Source organism: Camarhynchus parvulus, chromosome 9, assembly GCF_901933205.1.
Source record: "Camarhynchus parvulus chromosome 9, STF_HiC, whole genome shotgun sequence".
In the NCBI taxonomy this organism is placed as follows: Eukaryota; Metazoa; Chordata; class Aves; order Passeriformes; family Thraupidae; genus Camarhynchus; species Camarhynchus parvulus.
In genome coordinates this window covers 6,614,238-6,642,108 of record NC_044579.1, presented here as the reverse complement: position 1 = coordinate 6,642,108, position 27,871 = coordinate 6,614,238, and the positions used below count along the sequence as shown (strand labels likewise).

At 42.6% G+C, this 27,871-nt stretch overlaps 2 protein-coding genes across 5 annotated transcripts in view; one reads left to right on the top strand and one right to left on the bottom strand.

The window, feature by feature from the left end:
* The window catches only part of GNB4 (G protein subunit beta 4), a 54,609-nt gene extending 49,758 nt beyond the window's left edge, over positions 1–4,851 (top strand). For all 4 annotated transcript variants that reach the window (XM_030954866.1, XM_030954864.1, XM_030954865.1 and 1 more), the window contains exon 10: positions 56–4,851. In XM_030954866.1, the coding sequence (XP_030810726.1) occupies positions 56–162 (107 nt within the window). In that variant the 3' untranslated portion in view covers positions 163–4,851. The remainder of the gene's footprint in view (positions 1–55) is intronic.
* MFN1 (mitofusin 1) lies at positions 4,851–27,371 on the bottom strand. Its single transcript, XM_030954858.1, has 18 exons — positions 27,262–27,371; positions 26,469–26,590; positions 25,509–25,644; positions 24,247–24,409; positions 23,480–23,604; positions 21,942–22,050; positions 19,542–19,649; positions 18,737–18,890; positions 18,546–18,613; positions 14,101–14,222; positions 12,524–12,650; positions 12,140–12,244; positions 10,943–11,045; positions 9,759–9,988; positions 9,158–9,313; positions 8,473–8,669; positions 7,197–7,331; positions 4,851–6,503 (listed from the first exon to the last, which is right to left on the bottom strand). The coding sequence occupies exons 2-18, from the start codon at positions 26,581–26,583 to the stop codon at positions 6,434–6,436; spliced, it is 2,223 nt and encodes a 740-aa protein (XP_030810718.1). The 5' UTR covers positions 26,584–26,590; positions 27,262–27,371; the 3' UTR covers positions 4,851–6,433.
* Between the last annotated feature and the right edge of the window lie 500 nt (positions 27,372–27,871).

The following is a 27,871-nucleotide window of genomic DNA, read 5'->3' as shown; positions in this document are numbered from 1 at the left end:
CTGAAGTCCTTGACCTCTTGCAGACACTAAACTTCCATTGCTTCTTCTTTTCCAGGTGTCCTGGCTGGCCATGACAACCGTGTCAGCTGTTTAGGTGTTACTGATGACGGCATGGCTGTAGCTACAGGGTCTTGGGACAGTTTTCTCAGAATCTGGAATTAACTGGGAGCCAAACATGTACATTCTCCATTTGAGATCTGGAGAGATCAATGCTGCAGCCTATAGCTGTGAAATAACATTTCTACCTTGTATTTGCAGGTGAAGTTTTTCTATTCACTGATTATTACACAAAAAGGCTTTCTGTAAACTAGAAAAAAAAAAAATCAAGTGAAGAAATAGGGGAGGGGGGAAGAAATCACTGACTTTTTAAAAGGGGCCAGCACACATAATCATGGTGACCGACAAACTAAGAGCCAGTCTTTTTGTTTTTGGTGGTTTGGTTAGATTGTCCTTGAAGGGTTTTTGCTTGTGCTCAGTCTGCTAATCCTGTATTTTTTTTTGTACATAACAGAATATACACATTATAGCAGCCAATCATGTACCATTTGTCTGTATGTAAAGAAATATGTTTGCATTTTTTATGGAACTACATTTATAGCTTTGCTTTTAACCTGAGATGTCACTTCTGAGTTTTGTAGTGGGTGAACTAGATTGCTGTTTTAAATGTTTTTGTGAATTTACTGTAGATAAAGTGAAGCCAATGGTATGTATGTGTTTTTTATAATGGAAGGCATTTGAATTTTTTTTAAAGGCCCTGGAGACTCCCAGTTAATACCTACCGCCTTATTCACTCACTTCTCGACCTGCTTGCCTGTTTTTGATCAGGGGGTTCTTCCTTCAAGCCAGTGGTTCCTGGTTCATCCATTGGCAGTCATGACCTCCAAACACCAAGGAGTTAATGCCAGGTAGACTTGCACCAACAGCAGAAATCATTGGAAAATAAAGTAAATCCAGATGTTTTAGCTTCCTCCCTGCAGGTTTTTGCATCAGTTATTCCATGCAGTCTGTGGGTACAGAAGCCAAGTGGCCGAGTGCTGTGGCCAGCTCAGCTCTGGCCAAACGTGTGGGTTTGGCTCCTCACAAGCTCCAGCTGATCTGCACTCAGAGTGACTTGGCTGCTGCTCAGAGCCCAGAGCAGTGTGTGCAGAGATTGCTCATTCCACACCAACTGAGAAATTCAGGAGGACTTTGCTTAAATTCCTAAAGAGGATTTAACTGTGCAGTTAATTGCTTGTAATTCCCCTCCAAATTCAGGGGTTGCCAAAGCACACCACAGCCAAAAGTGCTTGCTGTTAGTTCTGTGCAGTGTGAATTACCAAAGGAATTGTGTAACTTAACTGCACCTGTGTGACCCCTGAAAACTTCCAGCATAACCCTGAGGATATGTGCTTGTTCTGTGTGCTCACTGTGAGGGCTGTGCCATGGGGGTTTCGTGATGCCAGATATTCTGCAGCTCCAACTCTGTAAATGGCCATTTCTGCTCCTTTCCTGATTTGATTCTGATTTTGCTGTCAGTTGTTTAGAAATCTCATCAAGTACAGTTGAGTGCAGAGACAGGAAAATCATGAGACTGATGCCCATTTGAAACTGCCCAGGGAGGATGCTGAACTTCTTGGTGCCTGGCAGCATGTCTGTACTCCCAGTGGATGTTCCTTTGGGAATGTGAACATCTGTGGCTATTTTGGAATGGGGGATTAAGTCTATTGGCTTCTCTTAAGTGACTTATTTTAAAGATAACGTGAATTTTAAATCACCAGGTTGCAAGATGTTGTTAGCTGTCATTCATTGGAACTGATGGGGAGTCTGGGTGTCTCTGGGTCAGGTAGGAAAGAGAAGGACCCAGAATCCTGTAGTATATCCAAATGGATTTCTGGCTGAGATGACTTTTGTCAAGTTTCTGACATTTTTTAATCCTAAACTTCAGTACTTCCAGACTGTGCCTGTAAACTCGCCATGTCTATAATGGTGAAGGTGCCAATAAATGTACCAGTCAATCACGGTAAATTCACTTTTAAAATAAGAAAAAGGCGCTTCTTATACTGGAGAAGGAACATTTCCTAACAGCAGCCTGTGGTGTAGGACCAAAATCCCACTGTATTGTGTCTCACAGGAATTCCTCAGTGTTTTGCTTTGTGATCTGTCTGCATTTATAGAACTATTATGGAATTCTTGTAACTCTCTTAAGTGAGCAGCTCTTTGGGATCTTGCAGACTCAGTTTATTTTTTAGTGGTGCACTTGATTATTTTTTTTAACTCACAGCTGCCTTGAGTGAATCATTCTGGAAATTTGTTACTAAGGAATTTTAAGAAAATATTCTTTTTCTAAAAAAATTCTTTTCCATAGAAGTGTGTTTTGAGCCAATTTCCTAGTCAACACCTTTGCCGAGACAGGTGCCATTTTTACATTCTGGTATTAAAACTGGTTTCTACTTGTGAAACTCCAAAACCAATTTTACAGCTGTATATAACTTTTCTTACCAGTTCAGGTAGCCTGTAACAGTGGTAATGGCTCTTGTACAGGTATTACTGCAAATAACTTCACTGTCATTGTTGGATGGCTGTTGCCTCTTGGATTCAGCTGCTTTTAAAGTAAATCCTAAGGAATGCCAGCTGCTTGCTGAGGCGTCCAGCGGTATCACAGAGCTCTGCCTGCCTCTGCTCCTCGCTCAGCGCAGGTCTGAGGGGCTCTGCTGTCAGCGAGACCTGGGGGAAGCCTGAGCACAGCGGGGAATCGGCGTCTGGTGCAGCTTTGGAGCCTGAAGGAAGCTGTGATAGATCCTGCCCAGGTGATGGTTGCTGTTCATTCCTGCCCTGGCTGTGCGTTGTTTTTCAAGCCTGCAGATTCCAGTACCACAGGTACTGTGTGATGCCACAGAATGACTCAGGCTGTGGCATTCCCTTCTTTAGGCTGGCAGGGACCTGTGGAGGTCAATACCCCAGCTGGAGGTGGCTTTTATGGTAAAAGCCCAAACTCCTTCTAAAAGAATGAAGGTAAGGAAATGACCCTTGATAGGTTTTACCCCAGCTTTGAATTTCAAAGACACTGGTGTGTGCCTGCAGTTGGCTTGGGCCCTCGTTTGCAGCTTGTGTGACTGCACCATGACAGCAAACTTGCTCGCAGCAGGTCTTGCAGCATGAGTGGGCACATCTTCACTGGCTTTAAAAGTTTGTAGCCAGACTACATCTTTAGCTGAATTTCAAGTAAGTTGTGTCATTACAGAACTGGAGTAACCAAGAGCATTGTGCCCAACAGTGGCAGAGTAACTCTTGCCCAGCCTCTCTTCTAAAGGCAGTCTGTTATGGCTTGGGAAGCAGAACCATGCGCTTGATTTAACAAGGTTTATTTTATTCTGGTAGAGTTTGTCAGCATTTTCTAATGTGATCTAACTTTCCAATAGAGACTTCTCCCTTCAGGCAAGTGCCCAGCCTGGGCTTGTTCCCATGTAGCCTTGCATGGCTGTTTATTGGTGGAGAAAGCAGTTTGAGATTCTGGAAACCACAGCTGCTGTGGCTTCATGCTGATGTTTGCTCATGCACTTCAGTAGTGTGGCCTGGTTCCATCTGCCTGCAGCCCTTTTCCTTCCACACACTGCTGTCCTCTGCTGTGCTGAACTGCAGACCCAGGGCAGTGCTGGCAGAGGCAGCAGCTCCGTGGATTGACAGGATTTGTGCCACTCCAAAGGGAACGTGCATTAAAGAGGCTTTTCCTGCCCCAGGACAGGGCCTGACCTTGCCTTGGCAAAGCTGAGCTGGAGCAGCAGCAGGTCTCAGTGGGTCCTTCCTGTAATGCATGGGCTGGAAGTAGCTGACTCCTTCCTTCAGTTGTGTAACCGCTCATCCCTTGATGAAGTTCACATTAATTACTTTAAGATGGAATGAAAACATTGTGAAAACATTCCCAGAGTTGTATTGTCCTCTCTGGGGACACTGTCACCTCCACTAGGTTTAGTGCTGTGCTTTAAGATGTTGGTGAGAGTTTTGGCTAATCGGACTAGTTGGTATCAATGGTTGTGTAGCAGAATGGCTGGTTTTGAGATAGCATTTCCTGTCCAAGTACTTAGCATGGGTTGATGGTGCACTGTGTATCCAGTACTCTGGCATGCATGCTGGTCACACTCCTCCTACACTTCAGAGGCACCAGAGCCTTTTATCCAATTGCTGGTTATGTAAAATACATGCAGAATGTTAATGCAGTGTTGTTATGGTAAATGTGTGAACAGTGTTACTAATTGATATAACTGATAACAGATTACATGTGCCTGACATTCTTATACCACTCAGTATGTTTAGGTTTTAAGTAATATGGACTTCGGTGGAATAGTCTTAGGTATTTCAAGCCTTTGTTTTACTTACACAATGGTGCTCTCTTTGTGTTTTTCTTTTTTTTTTTTAAATAAAAGCATCTGAACACTTGTAGTACATATTACATCCAAAGGAGTCCAAAGCAAAGTGCTTCTAAACATGCCAGATTTTACTTTGCCTTTAGTTCCCAGCATCTCTCATCAGCTTTTTTTGTTTTGTTTTTACTTGTTGCTGACTACTTTGGAAAACTTTGGTAATGTTACCAATTATGAAGTGATTCTGCACTGCCTTTGGATTATGTATGTATTCAGAAACAGTCTTAAAGCTTTTATTTAAGCTATTAAAAAACCAGGGACTTGTGCCATTTGTTCTTTAACAGTGCTGTTGTAAAAAGACTTCCCTGTGACAAAAAAAAAATCACTTGCTATGAACTTTGTTTATAGCTTTTTTTTTCCACGATGGATCTTTTTCTTTGTATTTGTACAGTGGCTCAGTGAAAGATGTTGCCATGAGTTGATATTGTAACCAATAAACAAGTGCTTTTAACCAGCCTGGCTCAGCTGTTAGTGTTGTATTAGAGCAGCCCCTGGCCTGAAAGTGTCCCTGGGATGGGGATGGAGCAGTCCCACAGCACCAGCTGGGACCTGTCCTGGATCTGCATTACCTGTGGGAGTGATGTGCAGCCTCCACCTGGGACAGAGCTGCCAAAGAACTTACTAGAGCACAGGGGTAGGATTTTTTTTAATAAATAACTGTAGAACACATGCATTGAAAGTTTTATCTTGATACAATGTCAATACAAATGCTCCACAAACAGAGCACTGATACACACTCTGCCCTCACCACACCAAGGCTGGGCTGTTTCTCACTTTCCCTCAAACCCCCAGGACTCCCCATGCACAGTCAGAACAAACACCTGAACACACTGGTGGAACTGCTGTCTTCCCTTAATGCCTCTAGCATTACATCTTACATCTGTTTCCTGATGAGACAGCCCTTAGTTACTTGAAAATAGCAAACTCCTATACCTTAGAGCTCAATCTTTAACTTAGTCAATATTAACACTGCCATAAAAATATATAAATACTCTGAAAAGGCCTTTCTTTTAAAATAATTTTTAAAAGTCTAGTTAGAAAAGTAGATGTTGAATGACTGCAGTCAGCAATAGCAGAAGGTTGTTAAAGAGGCTTTGCTGTAGTTGAGCAAAGGTCAAGGACTCCATCACAGCTGCCTGGAGTGTGACCTAGAGCAGACCTGTTCTCCAGCAGAGGGGCTGGGAAGGGAGAGATGGGGTTTCACCATGTCCTGCTCCCTGAATGCAGCAACAGGAGCTCCAGGTCCCTCCTGGCACCCTGAGCCACCCTGCACCAACCGTGCCCAGACCGTCTCAGCACACCCTGCAGTGCCTGGCTGTGAGCTTGGGGCTGTGCCACACCTGAGCTCAGCACCTGACCGTGGTTCTAACCACGTGCTCACAGGCAAAGGACCACTTCACTACTACCAACTGCAAGAAACAGGTTCACTTTTATGCCATCAGTGCCCTCTTGGCTCAAGGATGGAGCCAGAGGAGCCCTGAGCCCAATGCATTTCCTTATTGCAGCTCACCCTCATCTTTGCCGCCTTTCAAGAGGAACTGCTGCCCAACACACTGGCACCTGCTTTCCAAACATCTCAGGAGTTCTTTCCCATGCCACAGTTTGTATTTCCCTTCACTAAACAAAATCACACCCACATGGAAAACCAGCACCCTCCATCCCTGGACAATTCCTAAGCAGCTGAAAGCAGGAGACTGGGCTAAGCTCTTTCCCTGTCTGAGGTCCTGGATGCCAGGAAGTGAGACTTGCCACTGCTGCATACTCATGAAAACCAGTGAGGATTTGGGGTTTTATTGTCAAGTGCCCAAAAAATTTAATGTTTAAAGGTAATTTTTAACCCAAAATCTGCAAAACGAACATAACACTCCAGAGTACCACAGCTCTACCGTTTGGTTCACCATCAGAGTCCAAGTTTTACAACAACTGTCACCAGAGTAACATTAAAAATATAAATCATTTTCATAGAATAGAAGTGTCACCTGTAAAATTCCTACTTTGCCCTACAAAGGAGCACCGGGAAGGTTCACAATGATGTTTTATTTACTCTTTTGAAGAAAATGTTTTGTGAAGCGATCTAGTTCGTTCTCGAGGTGAATGGCTTTATTTCTGTAAAACAAACAAAAGCAAGGGATTTACTTCAGTGCCCAAACATCCCAAAGGCAGGATCAACATAAGTGTTTCATTTCCATTCGTCTACTCACACCCCCAGCACTAAGAAAACATAAATGCAGGTTTTTAGAAGGGGTGTGTGGGGGCAGATGTTCACCATCAGTGGTGGTGGATGCCCGAGGCCAGCAGGCAGCAGCCAAAGCCAGGGCAGCCTTTCAGCAGGTGGAAAGAACAGGAAACTACAGCTGAGGCTGCTTCCAAGTCCTGAACCACCAACTGCTGGAAGTTCCTCCTCTGCAAACACCTACCACTGGCACCAGCAGTACTGCACTGGATGACTCAAAAGAGCACAGCTGCTCTCCTGCTCTGCTCTGCTCTGGGGAGGGGGCTTTGGGAAGGTGCCACCCTCAAGTTACCAACAGGAGACTAAAATTCTGGTGAAATGCCTGTCTCCCCCACTAAAGAGAGACAAGGGTAAAGATGATCTAAGAAATAATATTTTTGGAGGCCAGCTGATTCACTGAGGCAGCAGCATACATTTATTTAACATACCCAGAGCTGTTCAGGGTATCTTTGCATCTCCTTCTGCACCCGAACTAACCTAGTTCAACTCCAGACTGACACAAGCACTGATCATTCTGAAGTCAGCAGGGCTAAGAGATGCTTGTGGTCAGTCACACCAAGACTTACCTCAGCTGCTTGGAGGTGCTTTGTATGTTCTCCAGCTGATCTATTTCTTTGGAAAGCCTAGCTATTTCTTCTTCCAGGTTTTTCTCAGTAATATCCACTTGCTGACAGAGCCGAGCAAAAGTAGTGGCCATTTCCCTAAGGCAAGAACAAGTTTATAATCAGGATTTACAGAAGTTTATGCTAAAAAAACCCCAAAAACCTAAGAAATAAAATTTCATGGCATTGCAGTGTGCAGAACACAGCAATCAAAGTCTCCTTCTATATGGGAGTACAGAACAGCAGAAAGCAGGAGAACTGGGTACTTTTTAAACCAGAAAAAGAAACCCTCAACACACCAAATGCACCTCAGCCCATGCCTACATCGTGCCTGGCCATTCCCACAGAACATCAACAGGTGCAGGTCTGAGATGGGGCTCTGGCTGTGGCAGGAGGTGCCAGAGCAGCCCCACACTGCCAAGCTCAGCACCCTGTGCCACACTGAGCCCTGCTCACAGGAACGTGAGCCCTGTGTAGGGTGAGGAGTGCTCCAGACCTGCCCACCCCACCCTGTTCTAAGATTCCTCCGTGGACAAAGGGAAAACAAACCCAGCCTGGGCCCAGCACCCAAGCTCTCATGCAGGAGACAATGCACCCTCCTCTCTACTGGAGCACTGGTTTGAGTAAAGCTCTTCTATGTCCTCAGAGCTGCTGGACACAGGGATGGATCTATTTCTTCTACTGAAGCGAAACTTTTTACTATCCCTGTTTTTGTTTTCTCTTTCCAAAACACTTTCCCACCTGTCTCTGCCAAGTAATGTAAACTCTCCTCAAACCCCCTCCCACTAAGTGCCAAGGGACACTACAGGTGCCATCAGGCAGGGCCAGTGACACTGGCTTGTCACCATTCTTCTCCTGAGAAGCTGAGAAGCCTCAGAAAAGAAATGTACACAATAATTATCTGATTGCTTTGGAAAGTGGTCTGGATATTGATTGCCAACAGGTGCATCTTTGGTCATTAATTAAAAACAATTCACATGGAACCAATCAATCACCCTCAGCTGTGTCGGACTCTGAGGAGTCAGTCATGAGCTTTCATTATCATTCTTGTTTAACCTTCTGATGTATCCTTTCTCTTTCTATAGTATATAATTTCTTTTAATATAATATAATATCCTAAAATAATACATCAGCCTTCTGAGAACATGGAGTCAAACTCTCATCTCTCACCTCGTCCTGGGGACCCTCACAAACACCACAATGCCTGTGGCAGTGAGGGGCCAGCCTGTGTGACACTTACTGCTGCACCTGGTGGCTGCAGTTGGCGCTGGTGAGGCTGACGATCATCTGCAGCTTCTCAGTGGCGTAGTTCACGAACTGCTGCTTGAAGGCTCTCTCCTTGGCCCGGGTGGTCCAGGTCAGCCTCTCATACAGGTACAGCAGCCCGTACATGCTCAGCGACAATGAGATCAGTTTCCAGCCTACGGTTTTCCAAATCTGAAAAACAAAATCTTCATTAGCTTAAATAAGGTGCTCTACGGAATAAAAGCTAACTTCGCCCATTTTTTAAAAATCATCTCCACAGCCCTTTCACTGGACTTGTTTAAGAAATGAATGTTTTCCATATAATTACTGCAGAGCAATACAGCCACATTCACATGAGCTGGTCCCCAATGGCACAGAGAGTGTGCAGGTTACAGAAGCTTGATGCTCCTCATGAAGAAGCAAAGCTCCAACTAAATTCAAAGTGAAGGAGGTACCATCAGATCACCATTTAATTCAGGCACTGAACACAGACTTCTGGCACAGAGAATACACCCAGCTATCCTCAGAGTGATTAGCCTGGTTCTCACTGTGAACTGACTGTGGGTATCCAGGGCTCATCTGGCCCAATGTCAAGTCCATGGCATGCTCTGTGTTACACCCCAGGCAGGACAGAGCAGTTCAGCCTCGCCACCCCTTCCAGCAGGAAATGTGCTACTTGCCACTCCACCAACAATGATGATGCTCATGGAGGTCCGGGATGTCAGCGAGGCTAAACTCAACACCAAAGGAACCATGAACTCCTCCTGGGGCACGCTGTCGGGAGTTAAGGCGGGAAGGCTGGTGGCAGACGGGGTGCTGGCTAAAGGACGAGGGATCTAGAAGATGGGAACATGGCAGCCTGAGTCAAAAGCATCAGGAAACTACACAGATGGGGTTTATTTTCATATATTCAGGTTTTGATTTACTTGAAGGAAACCCTTCAGCAGTGAAATCTGCACAAAACTCCTGAGGAGAGAAAAAGGGTCTGTGTAGGGCTGTTCTCATCCAAGGATCCAAATATTACAAATAGAATAGGCTACTCAAAGGGCTCAAGCCAAAGCAAAACCAACTTGTGTAACAGCTGCAGAAAGTTTAAAAGAGGTTTTCAGTTCCATTCTAACCCTGAATATAATCCAATAAAAACAACCCACACCAAAAATATTTCACACAATGGATCTAGGGAAAGGTAGCAGGAAGCACGTAAATAGCATTGGCACAGAGCAAAAATCAATATGTTCTCATCAAGGTAAAACAAAGCAGACCAAGCTATGAAGGACTTACATGTAGGTTTGGATCTGCTAATCCCTGGAGTACTTTCTGAGCTTGTTTAAGACCCAAGAAACGGTTTACAAGAGAAGTCCATCCCAAAGAAAAGTGGAACATGATATCCTCTTGAAAATCTGCACACAGGCTATGACAGTTTAGATCATAACTAAGATCAAACTTCCTGCATGGAATGAGCAAGTGGAGCTGATCCTGAACACTAGAAGGCAACAACGGTTTCAGATTTTCTAGAAATAAGAACAAATAGTAAAGATGAGTTAACATTAGAAGAAGAGCATATTCACGAGCAGTATCTCTGCACTGCTGACCAGCTTTATCAATTCAGAGAATCTAAACTGATCTGTTCATTATTTATTTATTTGTAAAATCAGTGGCACTTCAGCAGGATTGACCCTAACAGTGCAGGGAATTCATTGCTTCAATACAGGAAAACAGTCATGAAAATCAACTCACTGCTGGAAAAAAAGGCTCAAATAAACTGAAAGACCTCTACCACTGATCAAAAGATAGGGATGGAGTAAGGAAAAAAGTCCATTTATCCATCAGTTCCATAGTGCCACAGAGAAAAGGCAACATTATAATGTAAGAGGACAGAAAGGTTCATGTAATTTCATGATCTTGCTCTGAATCTTCTATTACCAGGAACAGACCAATAGAGATGGATGTGCAATAAAGTTACTACTTATTAAAAAAAAAAGGGGGAGTGTAAAAATCCTTTGTGAAATAAACTGTTTTGCTTTCTGGGTCTGGAGGAACCTAGGGAGAGCATTCTACTGCAGGAACATTTTCTAATAATTAGTGTATTTGGCGTGTCTCTCGTTGAAGCCAAATTTTAAATAGGTTTATAAAAGGATTAGATGAGTTTCCAAAGGACAAGTCCATTACTACTTGCTTAAGCCATTAATCCAGATGCAGTGTACCAGCTCAAAAGTCCGTAAAATGGAGAGGGATTGCTATATTTACCTTGGTTCATTATCTTCTCCCCCAGCATCTGTTACTGGCTAGTATCAGAAACAGGGGACTGAGCTAAATACTCAGTCCTGGTCTATCATGGCTTTTCTTTTATCCTTTATAGCATCAATGTTAAGCATAATCAGAAGGAAAATTCTTTTAAAACTGAATTTTTTTAGATTGTCTTCCTTTAAATGTGAAGTGTTACCATTCCTCCTCCCTCCTCCTACCAATCATCTCCTGCTGGGACTGGTGCATTGACTGGTTGACTTCACTGGAGCAGCGCTCAGCCAGGTTCTTTCCCAAACCGTCTTCTATATGTTTGTTCAGTTCCTGAAGTGCCACAAAGAACACAAGCTCATCAGTTTGTGTTTAGCCCATCAGTTAGATTTTATGGGGCAGGAATATGTTACACACTAAGCACTGTTATTTACAGTGGGAAGAAAAGCATGTTTCCATGGAAATACCATGCTTTCCAACTGCACACTGGGACTGAAAACCTAACTAAAGTAACACAGGAAAGATTTCCCTAGGACTGTAAACATTAAAAGGCATAGAAGTCTGTACTTTTCACTGTGACAGTGAAAAGCAAACCACTACCTACTGCCCTGGGCAAAGCCCCTACTGTGTCATTTGATGGGAGCCAATTCCACTGCTCTGCATAGGGACAAACCCATCCCACCAACTCCCATGGGGGCTTGCTCAGGATACTCTGCTGAGGTGAACCAGCACAGACTGTCCTGAAAATGCAGCACTCCCAGGTGATCAGCCAGGCTGGAACAGCCTGAGATTGATCAGCCAGGCTGGAACAGCCTGAGATGAGCTCAGCTGGTTGGAGCATGGTGCTGTTAACACCAAAGTTGTGGGTTTGATCCCCATATGAGCCATCTGTGTAAGAGCTGGACTCAGTGATCCTTGTGAGTCCCTTCCACCTCAGAACATTCTGGGACTCCAGGGAGGAACTATGGCAGTCAGCATCATCAGCAAAGTCTGAGCACAAGAGGCAAACACAGGTACCTGTTCTTTAACTTAAAGCACTAGGCTTGAGAGGGAATTTACAAAATTAAAAAACCCCAAACCAATTTTTATTAGAAGTGTTGAGTATTTGCAACTTATTTTATTTTTGGATCTATTTGATTTTAGGAGTAGAGAAAATTATTGATGCAAAGTCTTATTTACTGGAAGTGAAGATTTGAAATTAGGAACCACTCTACTACTAAAAAAATGTTAAAAAAATTAATTTCTTTCCAAAAACAAAGCAGAAAATATTTTAAACCTTTTTCAGTTTTGGGTAGAGATATGCACATGTCAGCAAGCAAAAATCCTGCAATGCTCAAGTCACATAAAATCTAAGCAATTTATGAAAATACGGAAGTAGAAATTAAGGGAAAGACAAAGATGGCTTCAAACCATTCAAAAACACTTACTGTCTTATAGAGCTTCAATACTTGAGGAGAAGGGTGGAAATCAGAATAAAATTCATCAACTAAAACTGAAAGCCGGCAAATCTCATCAGTCATGGCAGAGGAGACCTGGAAGAACACAGGAAATACATAAAATGTTTCTGCTACCTTTTCCAGACAGAGTGAGAACAGACAACTGCATGAACTGTCCCAAGAAATCATTCAATGATCTGACAGTCAGGAAAGATTGCCATTTTAAGCTTTTGTTTTTTCTTTTCTTTTTAATTGAAAAAGGAGTGTTCTGACATTTCAAACATATTTCCTGAGAAGGGTGGACTGCAGAAGGAGCTGCCTGAGAGAGGAGGCAACACCTGGATCTGAGAAGTTGTTCCCACTGCCTTTACTTACTTTGTTTTCGACTTCCTCAGTAACGCGTTTGATCTTTTCCTTGGTGTCTTCTGTCAAAATGTTCAGCTGATTTCTCACAAAGTCCAGTCTGTCCTTCTGATCTTCTCGCTCTTCCATGGATTGGACTCTAACCCAGCAGAAAGGAAATCACCATCACCACCATGTATTCCCCCAGCAAAGAAACAAGCCCTTAACCAGGATCAGCCAGCTGATGGTTTCTGAGCAGCCAGGGGGAATCCCAAGTGACACTGGCTGCCCAAAGCAGAGGCACTGCTCCAAGAAGGGCTGGACACAGCAGTTCCATGTGCACGAGCATTCAAAGGCTGTGCTGAGCAAACACAACTCAAAACCAGCATTTTGAGTCAGAATTGTCATCACTGTATTGTCACATAATTACAACTAAAAAAGGTGTGGGGAATCAGAGGCCTTTAATAACTCATCTACCCTGATTTTAAAAAAGGGTAAATCTGATCAAACTGCTTCTCACAAACAGCACTCAGCCACTTGGTCTGATGACTCTGCAAAGCAAAGGGGACATGGTAGAAACCAACCTTGTCACAAACAAGTCTCTTTAGAATTCCTTGACCTATCACTTAAACAAAAATTCCTGAAAACCTGGAGCAATTTCCTCTTGAAGGGTCACCAGAAACAAATAGCAATTCAAACTAAGAGGCATCACCACAGACATTTTGGTTAAGTCAACTGACAGAAAGAAGCAGAATATCAGAATATTTTCAAACATTTCACAGCATGTTTTCATGGGATCTGACAACGTGAGACAAGCCAGTATGTAAACAGGCAGTCTGTAAAAACTGACATATTCAGGGAGATGAGTGTGTTTGACAGCACAGTGAAGTCTGTTGAAACACAAAGACACATTATTGACAGGCAGGAAGGAGATGGAGGGGAAGGATTAATCGTGACAGCAAGTTCACTGTGTACAAGAGACAAAAGGTGGCAACAAAAGTGAGGAAAAACTGCACACATGCAAACCTCAAAGGATACATGAAGCTACCAGACAGAACAGATGAGCTGCTATCATTAGCACTAAAGGATTACATGAGTGAAGAGAGAAAAAGGATATTTAAGGATGCAATCTGGAAAGGGCCAGAGGCCAAGCCTCTGTTAGCTTGGGCTCATCTCATTCCTTACAGTATTCTAATCACTTGCAAATTAAAGCATCTACATCCTTCCATTTTTACTCTTCACTGTAACTGTTAAAGAAAGTATAATAGGCTCAAACATCATCTCTGAAATGCTGCATATCACTAGAAAAACTTAACATTTTAATTATTTCTGAAAAAAAGACTTGAAAACACACAGATTGCAAATCAGTAACAAACACCAAAGTAAACCAAGATCCCTGAACAGAAATCACAGACCAAGAACAGAACTGAGTGGGCAAGTGAACAATGGTAAGACTGACATACTGACATACCAGGGAAATAGTCTGTTTCTTACCAAGCAGAAAGAGTGGATTTTAAAGTCCATAATGGCCCAAGAAAATCACCAGCCCAGAAATGGCTCCTCAGATGATCTGGACAAACCATATCCAACCAGCCCTCCACCCCACCTACCTTTTCTCTGCTGCTGCAACGTTTATGGTGTCCATAATGTTTTTCACAGTATCTATTATCTGTTTAGCTCTGATAGTGTGCTGTTCAAACTTGGTTTTCACGGCTGACTGCGAGATACACTCCTGCGAGGGGCCCAAGCCACAACACATTACTGCAATTCCATGCCAACACCATCAGGAATTTCACTGTCAGAAAGCACATGCTGCCAATTTTACCATGAACTTAAACCAGTGGGAAATAAAAAGGGAGAAAGTATAAAGAAATTAAAAGACAACAGAAGCTGAAATCTCAAATGAATCTATAGCAGCAAATCTGCCTTCGTGTCCATTCACAGTAATGTGCATAGGTTTTCATTCTTTTAAAATAAAGTAATAATGTAAAAAAAAAAAAAAAAGAAAACTCAAATGAATACATAAGATAAATCTATCTCTTCAGGAAATTTTCAAAACCATCTATTTGGAATTACAAATGTCAAATACAAACGCTAGCAATACGGCCTGGCTTGAGTTTTATTTGTTGCACGACAGTCTTACTTTCAAGAGGCAATTCTGTCAATTGAATTTGACATTTTCGTGTCAATACTGACCATCCAGGAACAAAATATACAATTAGGAATAAGAAACAAGGGTTTTCTCATGGGATAAATAAAAGTTAAGTAGTCCTTAAATATCAGTTTGTTCACATATTATTGAAGAGTTAAATGAGTAAGTAGGAAATGCTCTAACAATTCAATTTCTAATCAATCTTCAACATGGAACAGCAATTCAGAAACAGAGGACAGTGACTGAAGAACTCCTGTGTTTGAAGGGAAGAAAGCAAGCAGCTGACTTCCTTAAACCAGATCAATGGGATTTTTAAAATTGTTCCCCATCTGTGGATTCACCTTTCATGGCACAGGTTTGGATGGCTTTTAGAAGACTTGCCTATGACCTTAGCATATGCCGTAATTACAAATCTCAGCTATCTAAAAATAATAGATGAAAACAAAATAAACAAAATGGATAAAACAGTCCCTGTTCCTCGACGAAGCAGATCTAGAAATCAGCAATGAAAGGCCAGAGTTTTTTAAATATCAGCACATTGTAAGAGCTAGACTAGGCACAGAGCAGAGTCTTCCCAACATTAGTATGTGGTAGGTAAAAGGATGACAATCACTCACAACACAATCAGAAAATCCAAGTTAGAGCACTAGGAAAAACACAAAGGTTAGTTAAACGGTGGGGAAAGATAAGAGGGGGACAGCAGCAGTTTTGCTGTTAGTCTGTACATAAGTATTTACTGAAACCAAGATGAACTGTTTCAACAGTCTAACCAAAGCCAGTTACCTTCCAGCCCAGTGCCAGCATCACAGGACAGTTGTTAGTGCCCAGAGTGTTTTGTATCCCATCCCTGGGCAGAGCTGGGGAAGGGCTCTGCAGTGCTGCCTCATCCCAGCTCTGCCAGCCAGGAGTTCTCTTCCACCCTCCTCACTCCTCCACTGCTTCCCACACCAATACTGCTGCCAGCACTTTGAGAAACTTGAGAAGCACCCCAGCCTAAGGCACGGCGGGGTTGGTTTTATGTAGGATATCCTCTAGGCATTACTGCACACAGTGCAGGGCCCAGGCATTTCTTTGCTGTTTTAATAAGGTATTCCGTGTACCTCAGTGTAAAATTTCAGGAAATACACTGACCACTTTCTATTATTCCCTAGTATAAAAAATCCAGCACTGATCCAAGAATTCAATGCTTTTAAGACTGCCTCTCTCCTTTCACTTGTTGCAATACAGCTGACATAGTAGCATCACATTTTAAAGCTACTACATGAATCTCTAAAATCTTAATTTTCCCACTGCTTACAAGTGTTTCTAGTAATGCCTGCAGCAGGTTTTTTTTAGCAACTTCAACCACCCTGTGCTTTGCAGACAAACATGTTTCATCTAGTTTCAGAATGATTTTTGCCCTCACACTAAAGTCTACATAAACCTTACAAGCCTTCCAAAATTAGTCCAAGTTTTTCTCGTATCGCAACTAACTAGCACCGGTGGGTTGTTTCTAGATTTATTTTTTAAAATATTCTATCTATACTGAGCTCATATCAGTCCTGGAATGAACAGGCTTTCCCATCAGGGAACTGATACTAAAATCAGGAATGTGGAAGTACTGGAGAAGTAACAGTTCCTCTTCTCAGCCCATATGGAGAAGAGGGAAAAGCTGTCCAATTTTAGTGATGACAAAAGCAGGGTGAGAGAATCCAGGAGGAGCAAACCCAGCAGACACAGCCAGGGGAAACAAGGCACATGTGGGCAGGTCTGTGAGGTGACAGATTACTGAGAGATGTGAGCTGGACAGAAAAGTGAGAGATGTTTGGGAAGTCTGAGGAGAGCACCTGCACAGGACAAGGAGCTAAAGGCAAGACAGACTGAGGCAGGGGAGGAGTCAGTGTTTGATGAGGACAGACAGAAGCATCTGTGCTCTCATCCCTTCCTTTTCACACACTGCAATGTAACCACAGTGCTGGGACTTGCAGCTCCTCTGTCAGGAAACAGAGCAAATGCAAAGTGCTTAGGCTGTACTCAGGGCTGTACAGCATCTGAGTTTGGTCTGGCAGTGCACAAGGCACGGTATCAGTGAGGATTTCACACAAAGTTCTCCCTGCAGTCTGAAACTCCTCATTAAAACAGAGCCTAGAGCTGGCAGGCAGAACTGATGACAACAGCATGCTGGTGTCAGCTACTTTATCAGCTCAGGTGACAGTAATTTGAGTATTAGGTCTGAAAACTTCAGACCTGGTAAACCATTTCAGTCTCAGCCTTGCTTTAAAAGCGTGTAAGCTGCCACTGTAACTTAGATAACTGCCACAAAACAGGAATGTGAAGGAGGCTGCAACAGCAAGTGCTCAAAATTTAAACTGCTTGGGCAATCTTAATTCAGCACAGTTGTCATTCTCTAAATTATGGGATCACACTCCTATTCAAAGCCATTAATAATGATTTTAAGACAAAACACAGCTGAGCAGGGAAAAACACTGCAGAATCCACTACTCTCACTGTTGGAGTCAGGTGCGCAGCAAATATAACACACTAGGAAAAAAGAGAAAACGTTGATTTAAGGCCATGCAGCGCTGTCACAGAATTGTTCCTTGTCCCAGCCTCTGCCACAGACCCTTGTCATGACTGTGATCCTGTGACAGATACTTCTAATTGTGGTGGCCAACTTGAGTCTGTGACATCTGATTTACAGATGTGCTAAGCACTCAAAGCATCACATCATTTAATAAGTCATCATCCATCTTCATATTGAAATATTCTAAGTGTTGAGTGCTTAACTATAATTATAAGAGATTTTGTCAAAAAAGCTTTGGGTACAGCGATGGCAAAATACAATAAAGAACAATAACTGATTTAGAAGTTCGGTTTCCACTTTCTTCCTGCTGGCTTAAAGTTTCCTATTATGGTTCTGAGGACAAAAATTGCAAAAAAACACGCATGTTTGACTCCAGCTAGAGACACAAGAAATGTCATGTCTCATGCAGCCAGGCCCTGCCAGTACCCTGAACCCAGCATTTCAACACTTCAGTCACCTATCAGAAGAGTGTGGATAAGGATTAAATTTAGTCTGACACTTTCTTGCTTATGCAAGACCAAATCAAGCTATTATTTTAAAGCCTTTCTCATATACACACATGATTACATAATTCAGTTCTCCTAAGGTTAAATGGGTTTGTTGTAATGCAAGAAAGACTTTTCAGAGGCAGTTTGATTCTTTTTTTAAAATACTGATATACAAAACCACTGAGGGATACCCAAAATGCTTCCTTAAGATATACAAGAATGGCTTTAGTTAATTAAAGTTATCAAATTTAGCAAGTAAAATGGATCCTATCATAAAGAAACCACTCAACTGTCTAGCCAGTTCTACTTCTGTAGAAACTGTGAACTCTAGCCATGAATATGGCTAAACTGAGGTGGAAAGGTGGATTCTGTACAGCACAAAGGATGCAAGGAGAGTGTTAATGATCAGAACAACAGAGCTAAGAGGTACATAATGGTGATAAATTCAAAACTCTGGCTTTAGAAATGAAAGTAAATTTTTAGATTTACATTGATGAAACTAAATTTCTTACTGCAAACATTCACCAGCACATGGCTGTAAGTGATACATTTGTTTCAAGACCATAATTTCTTCTCAAACAGACTATATTGGTCTTGAGATCTCAGAACATGGGCTAAGAGTTTTGGTTCCCTTCCCTCACTGATATAATTCTCCCTTCCAAAAACTACCTGGTACTCAAGGTGAGAAGGTATGAACAGAACCCACAGAAAAGGCAAAGCTGCAGATGGCTTAAATACATGACACTCCTCCACTTGCTAATATGGGTAATGCTCAGTATAATCAAGCTAAGCATAAGAAAAAGCTACCTTTACAATAAAAAACAGGCAGTTTAAAAAGCCCATCATAAATACCTCAAATATCTGCTCAAAATGCTGAAATTCTTGGAACCTTGTTTGAAATCCTTCAGCAAGTGCTCCACCTGTGAAACAACACACTATAAGGGAGACAGCAGTATCTCACAGCAGGCACTGCATCTTAAATAAATTTATCAGGTTTTATAGTGTTTTTCTGCATTTGAGGAAAAGCAGGAGTTGCTACCCACCACTCTCTGGCATTCCTTGGGCCTTTTGTGTCCTGGCACTCAGAACTTCTTTTGCTGAAACAAAAAAGATGCGATTCCTTGCTTCCACAGGATCAATAACTTTGAGCTCATCGACCAGGAACGTCAGACAGCGCTCCATGTGCTGCCTACGCACCTAAGGAAAGGTAAAAAGCTCATGAACAAAAGGCAAAGCCTGAGCTGTGAGCACATCACAACATCACAGGCAGAAACAGATGCTGAACCACCCTCTGAGAGCAGATGCCTGCCAACCCCACAGAAGCAGCAGCTGCTTTTACTCCTTTAAACAGACCTGGACACAGCAAAACTTCCTTCTACAACTGCATTTATGTAAGTCAGAGATCTCAGCCAGTTTCTGGGGTAAACCCTTCATTCCCCATACACGGAGAAATAATTCTCACTGCAAGCTGGCTGCTGTTGGCAAGATCTGAAGATACAAACTGTTCCCATCTAATGCTGCACTTTCCCAGCTACTCCATACAGGTATAAATGCATAAACTGCATAAAGGCTGCACTATCACTGCAGAAACAAAAGGTAATACAAATAAGATTAAAAAGCAAGCTTAACTGTGGAGGAAAAAGGTTCTAAAGAAGTCTCCCATTTTATTAATTGCCTGCATTACTGTCATTTGAATTGCAAGTTACTTTTCGGTTTGAATGAGAAATAGGTTATTTCCATTTTCTGACCATGTAACTTAGCCTTTTATTAATAAGACAGAGCTGGTGTTTCCATATTAATACATATTAATTAACTGTCAACCCATGTAAGAGCCATCAATTCACTCACATCTTCCATGTATTCTGGCTCTGATGCAGAGGCATCCCATCTGTTATTGAGGATGAAGATGTTTGGCTTGGAAAGTCGTTCGTTCACTTTATGGAAAAAATGTTTCTCCTAAGAATTAAAGCACAAACAGAAAATTTCCCAGACATCCAAACCAGAGTCATGCATTCTTCTGTAACAGATTCTGAAGTTTATCCAGCTTTTTAGAAACTTATTATAAAGAATTCATCAGTATAAAAACCCACAGGTATTCAGCACATAACAGGCTTAGGGGAGTTCAAAAGTCATCAAATGTCTTAAAACTGATGCCAGTGCTAGTCAAAGACACTGCAACTTTCTCTAAAAATTGGTAAAAACACAAACTAAGAAAACTTCCAAAAATAGTTCAAGAAACACTGATGTCTGACTAAAACAATGAAGTCTCCCTTACCTGAACTACCAAGATGCTCCTGCTAACCCTGTCAAATCTAGTTCTCTATCCAGATAATACAACATCTAACTATTCCTCAGCTAGCCAACATCAGCTTGAGCTACAGAGAAATAACATTTCCTGCATGAGGACATATGGTTGAGACACAGAATAAAAAGTCATTGATGAATGTCTTAATTTAACAAAATTAAGTGTATTTAGGCCTCCTGGCTGCACCTACCACCCATTATTGCTGTTAACAGAGTCATAATGGGTAAGTCGTGATGGAGTGAGTCCCCACTCAGCAAAGCTGAAACAGAAGAGATCTCTGTGCTGCCATAAACTTTTCCAGCCTGCAGCAGGACACCACAACATATCCTGGACACAGCACTGGAGACCCATTATTCTCCATCAGCTGGGAATAAGCATGTGCAATCCAGATCACTGCCGCAAAAATCAGAACTTTGTCTGAGGAGAATTTATGAGGGAACGGGGGAAGAATCACATTTTCACCAAAAAAAAATCCCTGGTAGTGTGGCAGAATAATGCCAAGTATTCTCAAACCTGTTATGGTAAGAGACAAAAGCAATGCTTTTAAGGAGGACAAGAACTTTTTAGTTGTCAAAAGCTTTATCTGCAGGATAACTTATGTTGTCATACAGCAGTGAGATGTTAACTGAAATAAGTTTTCTTTTTCCTTTAATTAAAGACCCCAGCAATTGTGTTATACACATAATGTAAACAACTTACAGGTTTTGTCCATACTAAAAGCCTCAAAGTGTCACTCATGTGCACAACAGAGAAGACATGGCCACAGTGGAGCCAAATCCTCCTTGTCTGGAATGCTTTAAGAATTTTCTTTTTCTTCTAAACTACATCTCTTGTATTTGACTCTGTGCACTCAGCTCAGAAGATGGAAGGCAATGTTTTTGAACTTGCATACTTCTCAGACTTCTACTAAACTATTCTAATTTGCTAGAATGCAAAGAAATACTGTCTTTGCACACTCAGTTCTTTACTGTATTGAAAATTGTCTCAACAGTTAGGAAGTTCAGACCTTTCAGGTGAGAACCATGCTCAGAACAACCAGAGCGTATTATTTGTCTGCAGTAGGCTTATTAAAAATCATCAGGAATTTCCTCAGTAGTCTTACCCTGCATTCTAGCAGTCACACTTGCAATAACTTAGAAACCTTTTATTGTCAGCATCCACAATACTTAATTTAGTCAAAATTGGAGATCACTACAAAATTACACCAAATTTCTGGTCTTGTATTTTGATTATTGCAACAACTGCTCTGCCCATCTTAAATGCTCTCCTGGCTTTTACAAGTCCTACAATATTTAGGCTGCAAGGTTCAGAGAATTCTTCTCTCTCCTGAAACAAGGCTTTACAGGACAAAGACATTAAAATATCTTCAGCTCTCCACACTGCACAGAACCCTTGTTGCTCACACCTTCCTCAGAAGAAACACAGCCCAGTGAGGGGAACCTGCAGCAGTCATCCTCAACACAAGGTGTGTCAAGGAATTCACCCTGTCCTGAGAGAGGAACAAGACAGGAACTCAATTCCTTTCACCCAGTTCGTGTATTTTACTGAATTTATGCAGCATTTTTGGATATGAAACACTCCTTAATTTCTCTGATAATACAAGTGTCTTCAGTCCACAAGTGTCTTCTTCTGTTGGTAACAAACACCAACAAATTGCAAGGCAAGACAAGCACTCCATCATCCATTTCTCAAAAACACAATTGAACTGGAAAGGATGACAATCATGACACCCAAGGCAGAGAAAGCCAAAGCAGTCAGAAATTTAAATTTTGTTCTCTGCTCCCTAGTGAGGGATATACATTATTCCTTGCCTCCCACCCCCAAGTCCTATTCCCAAGACCTAAGTGCAGTGACTCACCTTCTGTAAAGGTCTCAGCTATTCTACTTATGGAACTGCTGAATATTTAAATGAAGAAGGAGCATAAAATCATTGCACATCATACCGTGTTCATGAGAGTTGATTCAGAATTGGCAACCAAGACAAACACATCAGCATCTAAGCAGAACTTGTCAATCCAGCTGTCCAGTTCTGTAGTGACATCTGTGCCAGGACTGTTGAGAACAAAACCACAAACTCTTATTTACACAGCAAAGAAGTAGCTGATTTTTATAAACTGATAAAAATAGAGTGGAAATGCCTAAGGGCCTTGCAAGAAATTACAGACGTTTGTATCTCGAGGCTGATGCCTACCTCAGACTTAAGATAAACACTGCACAAGCCAATTACCATCTAGAATTTATCAGACACTTGATCATTAGACTACCTATTCATTCCAAAATGCAATTTCTGATTAGTAAGTATGCACATATAATTAACTGCCAAGTGAAGTGACAGGCAGTCCATCAGAAATCCAGACAGCCTCACACAATGCTTCCCTTCCTTGGATCCTAATTTTAATCAGAAGAGACTGTAGTTCACAAAACATTTTTTTCATTAATAAAGTCCAAATTTAAAGCAATATGCTTTGTAAGCTGTGCACAGATTTAAGAAGAAACCAAAATGAAGTTAAAACTACAGTGCTATCCGTTTAAAAAACATTAAGTGGAATACAAGCAGTAAGTCATGTTTGCAACACCTAAATTATTGTGGTTCAAATTTTCTCAATTTAACAGTGAAAGGATGATTTGCTCTTTTCAAGTACCAGCTCTCTTAGAATATATTCTCTTCTCTTTCCCCTTTAGCAGAAGAGGCTGTACAGACCCAATATCATGCACCCAAGGAAATAATAACAAACTCCAAGTGATTTCAAAGTACAAGACAGAAATGGAACAAAAACCACTGCAATTTATTAGAATACACTCTTGAGTGTTGTTTTCTTGAAGAAATCATACTTAAAAATTCACTGACACCTGTGTGAATTACTCTCAAATTCAGTATTTATTGATTTACATGCCAGGTACAGATCACCTGAAGGTTTGAAAAGCTACTGTAGGTTATAATGCAGTGGCCAGAAATAAGGGCATTTAGCATCGACCAAACAACCACTTCCAGAACTCTTTAAACACATCAACACATAGGAAATGCCAGCCTAACACAGGGCACACTCAGCTGACATAGTCAAAACTACATTTTGAGGTCACCCATTACTTTGGTACGTAGGCACTGCAACTCGTATCAGAAGCTTTTAAAAATGAAGTCCACATTGTTTATACTTCACATGATCAGGCTGAAGCATTTCAAGAAAGGAAATGGGCAAAAGGTTGTTGCTGAAACAACCCTATTCACACTTCCACTTAAAGGTAGAGTATCCTCAGCCAAAAGCTATTCCCTTTTTCAGCTCAGTCACAAGACACTCGTCTGTTCCAACTGCTACAAGGGCAGAATCAGGAGGGTGATGACAAGCAGCACATAAAAAAGAACAAACTCTGTCCTTTCAGACAAAAAATCCTTTCAAGAATTTTGAATCTAAACCAATCTCTTTTCTAAACATTGTAATGGCTAATATCCTTAAGAAAATATTTACTAAAACAGAAGAGATACCTGTCCACTATAACCAGATCATCTCTCAGCAGGGCACACTTGGACTTGGGCCAAAAGACATGGACCAGACAGCCAGCCTTCAAATCTTTATCCATGTGAAGTGCGTGAGCCAGCTGATTGACTGTCTAGAGAGAGCATTAAAAAGAACACCAACATGAATATGTACCTCAAGTCTGTAAAGCAGTCTAACTCAGTTCTCAAGCACAGTTGGACAGGATCTATCTTGAAGAGCGTAACAGAGTTCATACTTTGTTCTGGTGAATAGCTGTGATTTTTTTCTTGAAGCTCTTCAACTCACCAGCATCTAAAGAACAAGCTGTGCCTTGAAACTCAGACAAGAGTTTCTTTCGAGCCACAAATGTTCCCTACAGGGCTGGACTGTGTGCTACTGAGCATCATCATGAATTTGCCTCAGAGGTTTAACAAATCAGAGTACGCAGTTCACTAAGATAAGCACCATCAGTCCAAATGAAGGGCACATTCCAAATTCTTAATTAGTAACAGGACTTACTGAGTCCTATAAAAATAAATCACTCAACACATGCTATGCTACAATGAGACACACGCTAGTTGTTTCTCTAGAACAGCCAAGAAAGCTGCGCAGCAGAGCACTTTCATTAGTTTGCTCTTCCCTCTCAAATAAGAACTTTAAAATGCAGAATGAGTGAGCCTTATACTTTTGTTGGACTTTAAACTGTTGTTAAAAAAAAGACTCTTTGAGAGTCAGTTCCTGTGAAAACTGGCATGAAATCATCCAAGAAATGTACCTTGACGCTCTTCTTTTCATCTGATCCTTCTGTCATAAGATAAGCCTTATCTCCATCAGTCCCTTCCACACTGAGGAAGCAGTTTGTTGTATGGCCAATCCCACTGGGAAGTACCTTGTCCCACAGCATTGCATTAATGACTGAACTTTTCCCACTGCTTGTTCTAGAGGGATAGAAAACAAAAGTGCATTAAACACACCGTTGTGCTGAACTGAATGCAGCAGCCCCACAGAGCACAGGCTGGTTGGGGTACAGAGCTCCAGCCAGGAGAGAGTGGGGAGTGCTCATCCAGAGGAACTGGTCACCAACTCCCCCTTCTGCAACAACTTCAAGTCCTCAGCAGTGTCCTACTTTGCACTGACCCTCTACCCCTTACCCAGAAATAGCTGAGGTTTAACTATTACACAACAGCATAAAGTTACATCGACTGTAACTCGGTTTTGAACTACTTCCAGCAAAAGTTCAGTGCTCACTGTACAACAGTTCACAAATTTATTCAAAATGCCAGAGGGAGAGTGGAGCTCTCTTTGTCCTGCTCAGAACTTTTTCCCTTTGCAGAAGGGAAACTTTTAACACACATCACAGCTTGTACTCAATTTTTAACTTTTTGAAATATCAAGGCTGAGATATAACTCATTTCTTTATTCCAGAACTTTTTATAGCTTTTCTTTAAATAACTAAATTACTTTTAGGAAAATGAAGGCAAGAGCACTGTTGTACAAGTTTTTCCCAATACTATCACAGAATTTTTAGAACCATGAAGATTTACACTCCAAAAATATGTTTAAATGTAAGGACAGACAAATCAATTCCCTGAAGCAAAGTGGAGTAGCAGACCACATTGCTACTGCTGTCCTTAAAATCATCACACAGATCTATCAGACTGATGTTACAACCAACCAGGAAACTATCTCTGTTTCTCTTCAGCTGCTTATAGATGAACAGCTCCAAGTTTACTTCTTCAGCACTTCTAATCAAATACAAAAAAAAAATCCTATGCAGAAACAGTCCAGAACAACAACAACAACAACAAAAAAAAACAAAACAAAAAAGATCAAAACAAAAACAAACAAACAAACAAACAAACAACAACAACAAACCCAAAAAACCTAAACAAAACAAACCACCACCAACAACAAACAAACAAACAAACAAACAACAAAAAAAAATTAAGACAAACAAAACCACCACCTTAAGAAAAAACCCAAAAGCCATTCTGGAGAACAGGACAACCTCCAACCTTCTTACGTAAAAAACATTACCTGCCAAAAAACGCCACTTTCATGTGTCTCCGTGAGAGAACCTCTCCAATGACTGCCAACTTGTTTTTATATGCTTGTATCTTTGCTAGTTCATCTTCTGTTGCTATATGATCGAGCTCTGGGTTCTTGTATGTGGCTACACACAGAAAGGAAAAACATAAAAGCAATCACATACAGAGAACGTGTTCTGCGATACAAGGTGTAAGCAATCAATACTTAACATGCCAACTGCAAATTTTAATTACAGCGGTTAAACAAGACAAGAAAAACCCCACTACAGACACTGATACCAGCCCTTATCATTTGACAGCTCTGCCACAAGCACTGGTGAAATCATGACATAAATCACTTCAGATAAATCACCAACCCAACCAGTGATGCACTAACCCTGTGAACACAGCCTGATGGGCTCATGTGCCCAGTTCCTTGGGACACCTGCTTCCTTCAGAAAGTAAAGCCAGGACCTCCCATAGATTCACCAGCTAAGCTGGGCTGTCTTGCCCCCACAGAGCTCATTGGGATGATGAGCAACCCGCTCTGTGTGGCCTCACACATTCCATGCTGCTAAACCCTCTGAGGGTGTGACCAGTGGTTCCCTGCATTGCATCACTGATGCACCTCTCTGCTGAAGAATGGGAGAACCTGTTTGTCCCTCCTTCTGTGCAAGAGAAACTGCCACAGAACTGTCAGGCCAGAGTGGTTAAGCTTTCACCCTCATGGAAAAGAGACCAAGCTGCCAATCCAAGTGAGTTAATCAGCTTTTCAGGTATGTAGCAATGCCAGGCATTCCTTCCAGCATAAGATGAAAAAAAACTCAGTGTCAAATGAAAAATGTGACTATTTCTGAAACTGCACGTTTATACAAATAGCACAGTAACAGCTAACATAAGGTACATTATGCTGCAATAAAACATACTCAGAACAAAGGACAAGGCCCTCGTGTTTAAGGGGAAAGCTCACCTTCCACAAACGCTGCTCCCTCAGTGACATACTCCAACAGCTGGTCGAAGATGGCAGTGATGGTCTTTTTGGCCAGCACAAAGTGCTTCAGTGGAGAGACAGAGGCTTCTGCCATGCTGTAGCTGCAAGGAAAGGTGCATCAAGTGACCAAACACTCCGTACACCCAGCTAATTAAAACCCATACACTGCTCACACAGCCATTAGAAGCAAAACAAACCAAAAACGCCTGAAGCCCCAAATCAAAGCTCTAAACTCCAAAGGGTAGTAAACTCAGTTTGAGCTGTTTACTCTGCTCTCCTCTCCTCTCCTCCTCCCTACAAGCACCAAGAGCAGCTGGCGAAACTCGGGGGCAGGCTTGAACTGATCCGGTGCTATCTGTCCCGGAAACACGAGGCTTTCCCCTCATCAAACACGGCTGAACCGTCCGCGGCTCAGCGCTGTCCCGCCGGCCAGCGAGGACGGGCCCCGCTCCCCCCCGGAGCCCCAGCTCGGTGCGGTCAGGCCGAGGGGCAGCGGCGGCCCCAGCCCCTCATAGTGCCTCACTCAGCCGTGCTCCCTCACGGAACGCTGGCTCGGCCCCGGTCCCTCACGGTGCCTCACTCAGCCGTGCTCCCTCAAGAAGCTCTGGCTCGGCCCCGGTCCTACATGGAACCCCGGCTCGGCCCCGGTCCCGCATGGAGCCCCGACTCAGCCCCGGTCCTTCACGGAGCTCCGGCTCGGCTCCCGTCCCGCATGGAGCCCCGGCTCAGCCCCGGTCCCTCACGGAGCCTTGGCATAGCCCCAGTAACTCACTGAGCTCCCGATCCCTGCCCCTGTCCCTCACGGAGCCCCGCTGGCCCCGGCCGTGCCCGTCACCGCCGCCGCCGGGACGGGGGGCGTCACTTCCCCTTCCTCCTCCTATGACCCCGCTCCCCGCCCGCGCCGGCACCGCCATGTTCAATGCGGGCTGAGGGCGGCCGCCGCCATCTTGAGCGCGGGCAATTCGCGAAATGGAGCCGGGCTGGGGCCGGGGGCAGAGCCCGGGCAGCACCGGGGTCATGCCCGGGGCTCACCCACCGCACCGCGGCTCGGTCAGAGCCCGCACGGTGACAACGCCGCGGGCTTTCAGGAGTTAAAGAGCACCGGCACCTCAGGCATTTGCTACGGGGCAAGAACCAAAATGAAAATCGGCGACAACAGCATTTTAGAAGACACGTTATTTGAGGATTATTAATCTGCTGTATTTTAAGATCTTGCAATAATTTGTGAGATGTAAACTTTGTTTTGAAGTCAACAGTTTTTTACAAAAAAGGTCTTTTGTTCAATAAGAAATATGGTCCAGGAATCTGACACACAGAGATTTGTTAAGGTTGGAAAATACGCCTCGAAACTAAGTTCACACATCGAAACTAAGGGTTCAAAA

Coding starts and splice junctions, on each gene's coding strand:
- MFN1 (XM_030954858.1), bottom strand. CDS start 26,583: ATGGCAGAAGCCTCTGTCTCTCCACTGAAGCACTTTGTGCTGGCCAAA. Junction 9,314..9,758: donor TAGCAGATCCAAACCTACAT/GTAAGTCCTTCA, acceptor CCCATCTTCTAG/ATCCCTCGTCCTTTAGCCAG. Junction 7,332..8,472: donor TGCAGCCACCAGGTGCAGCA/GTAAGTGTCACA, acceptor TTCTTGCCTTAG/GGAAATGGCCACTACTTTTG.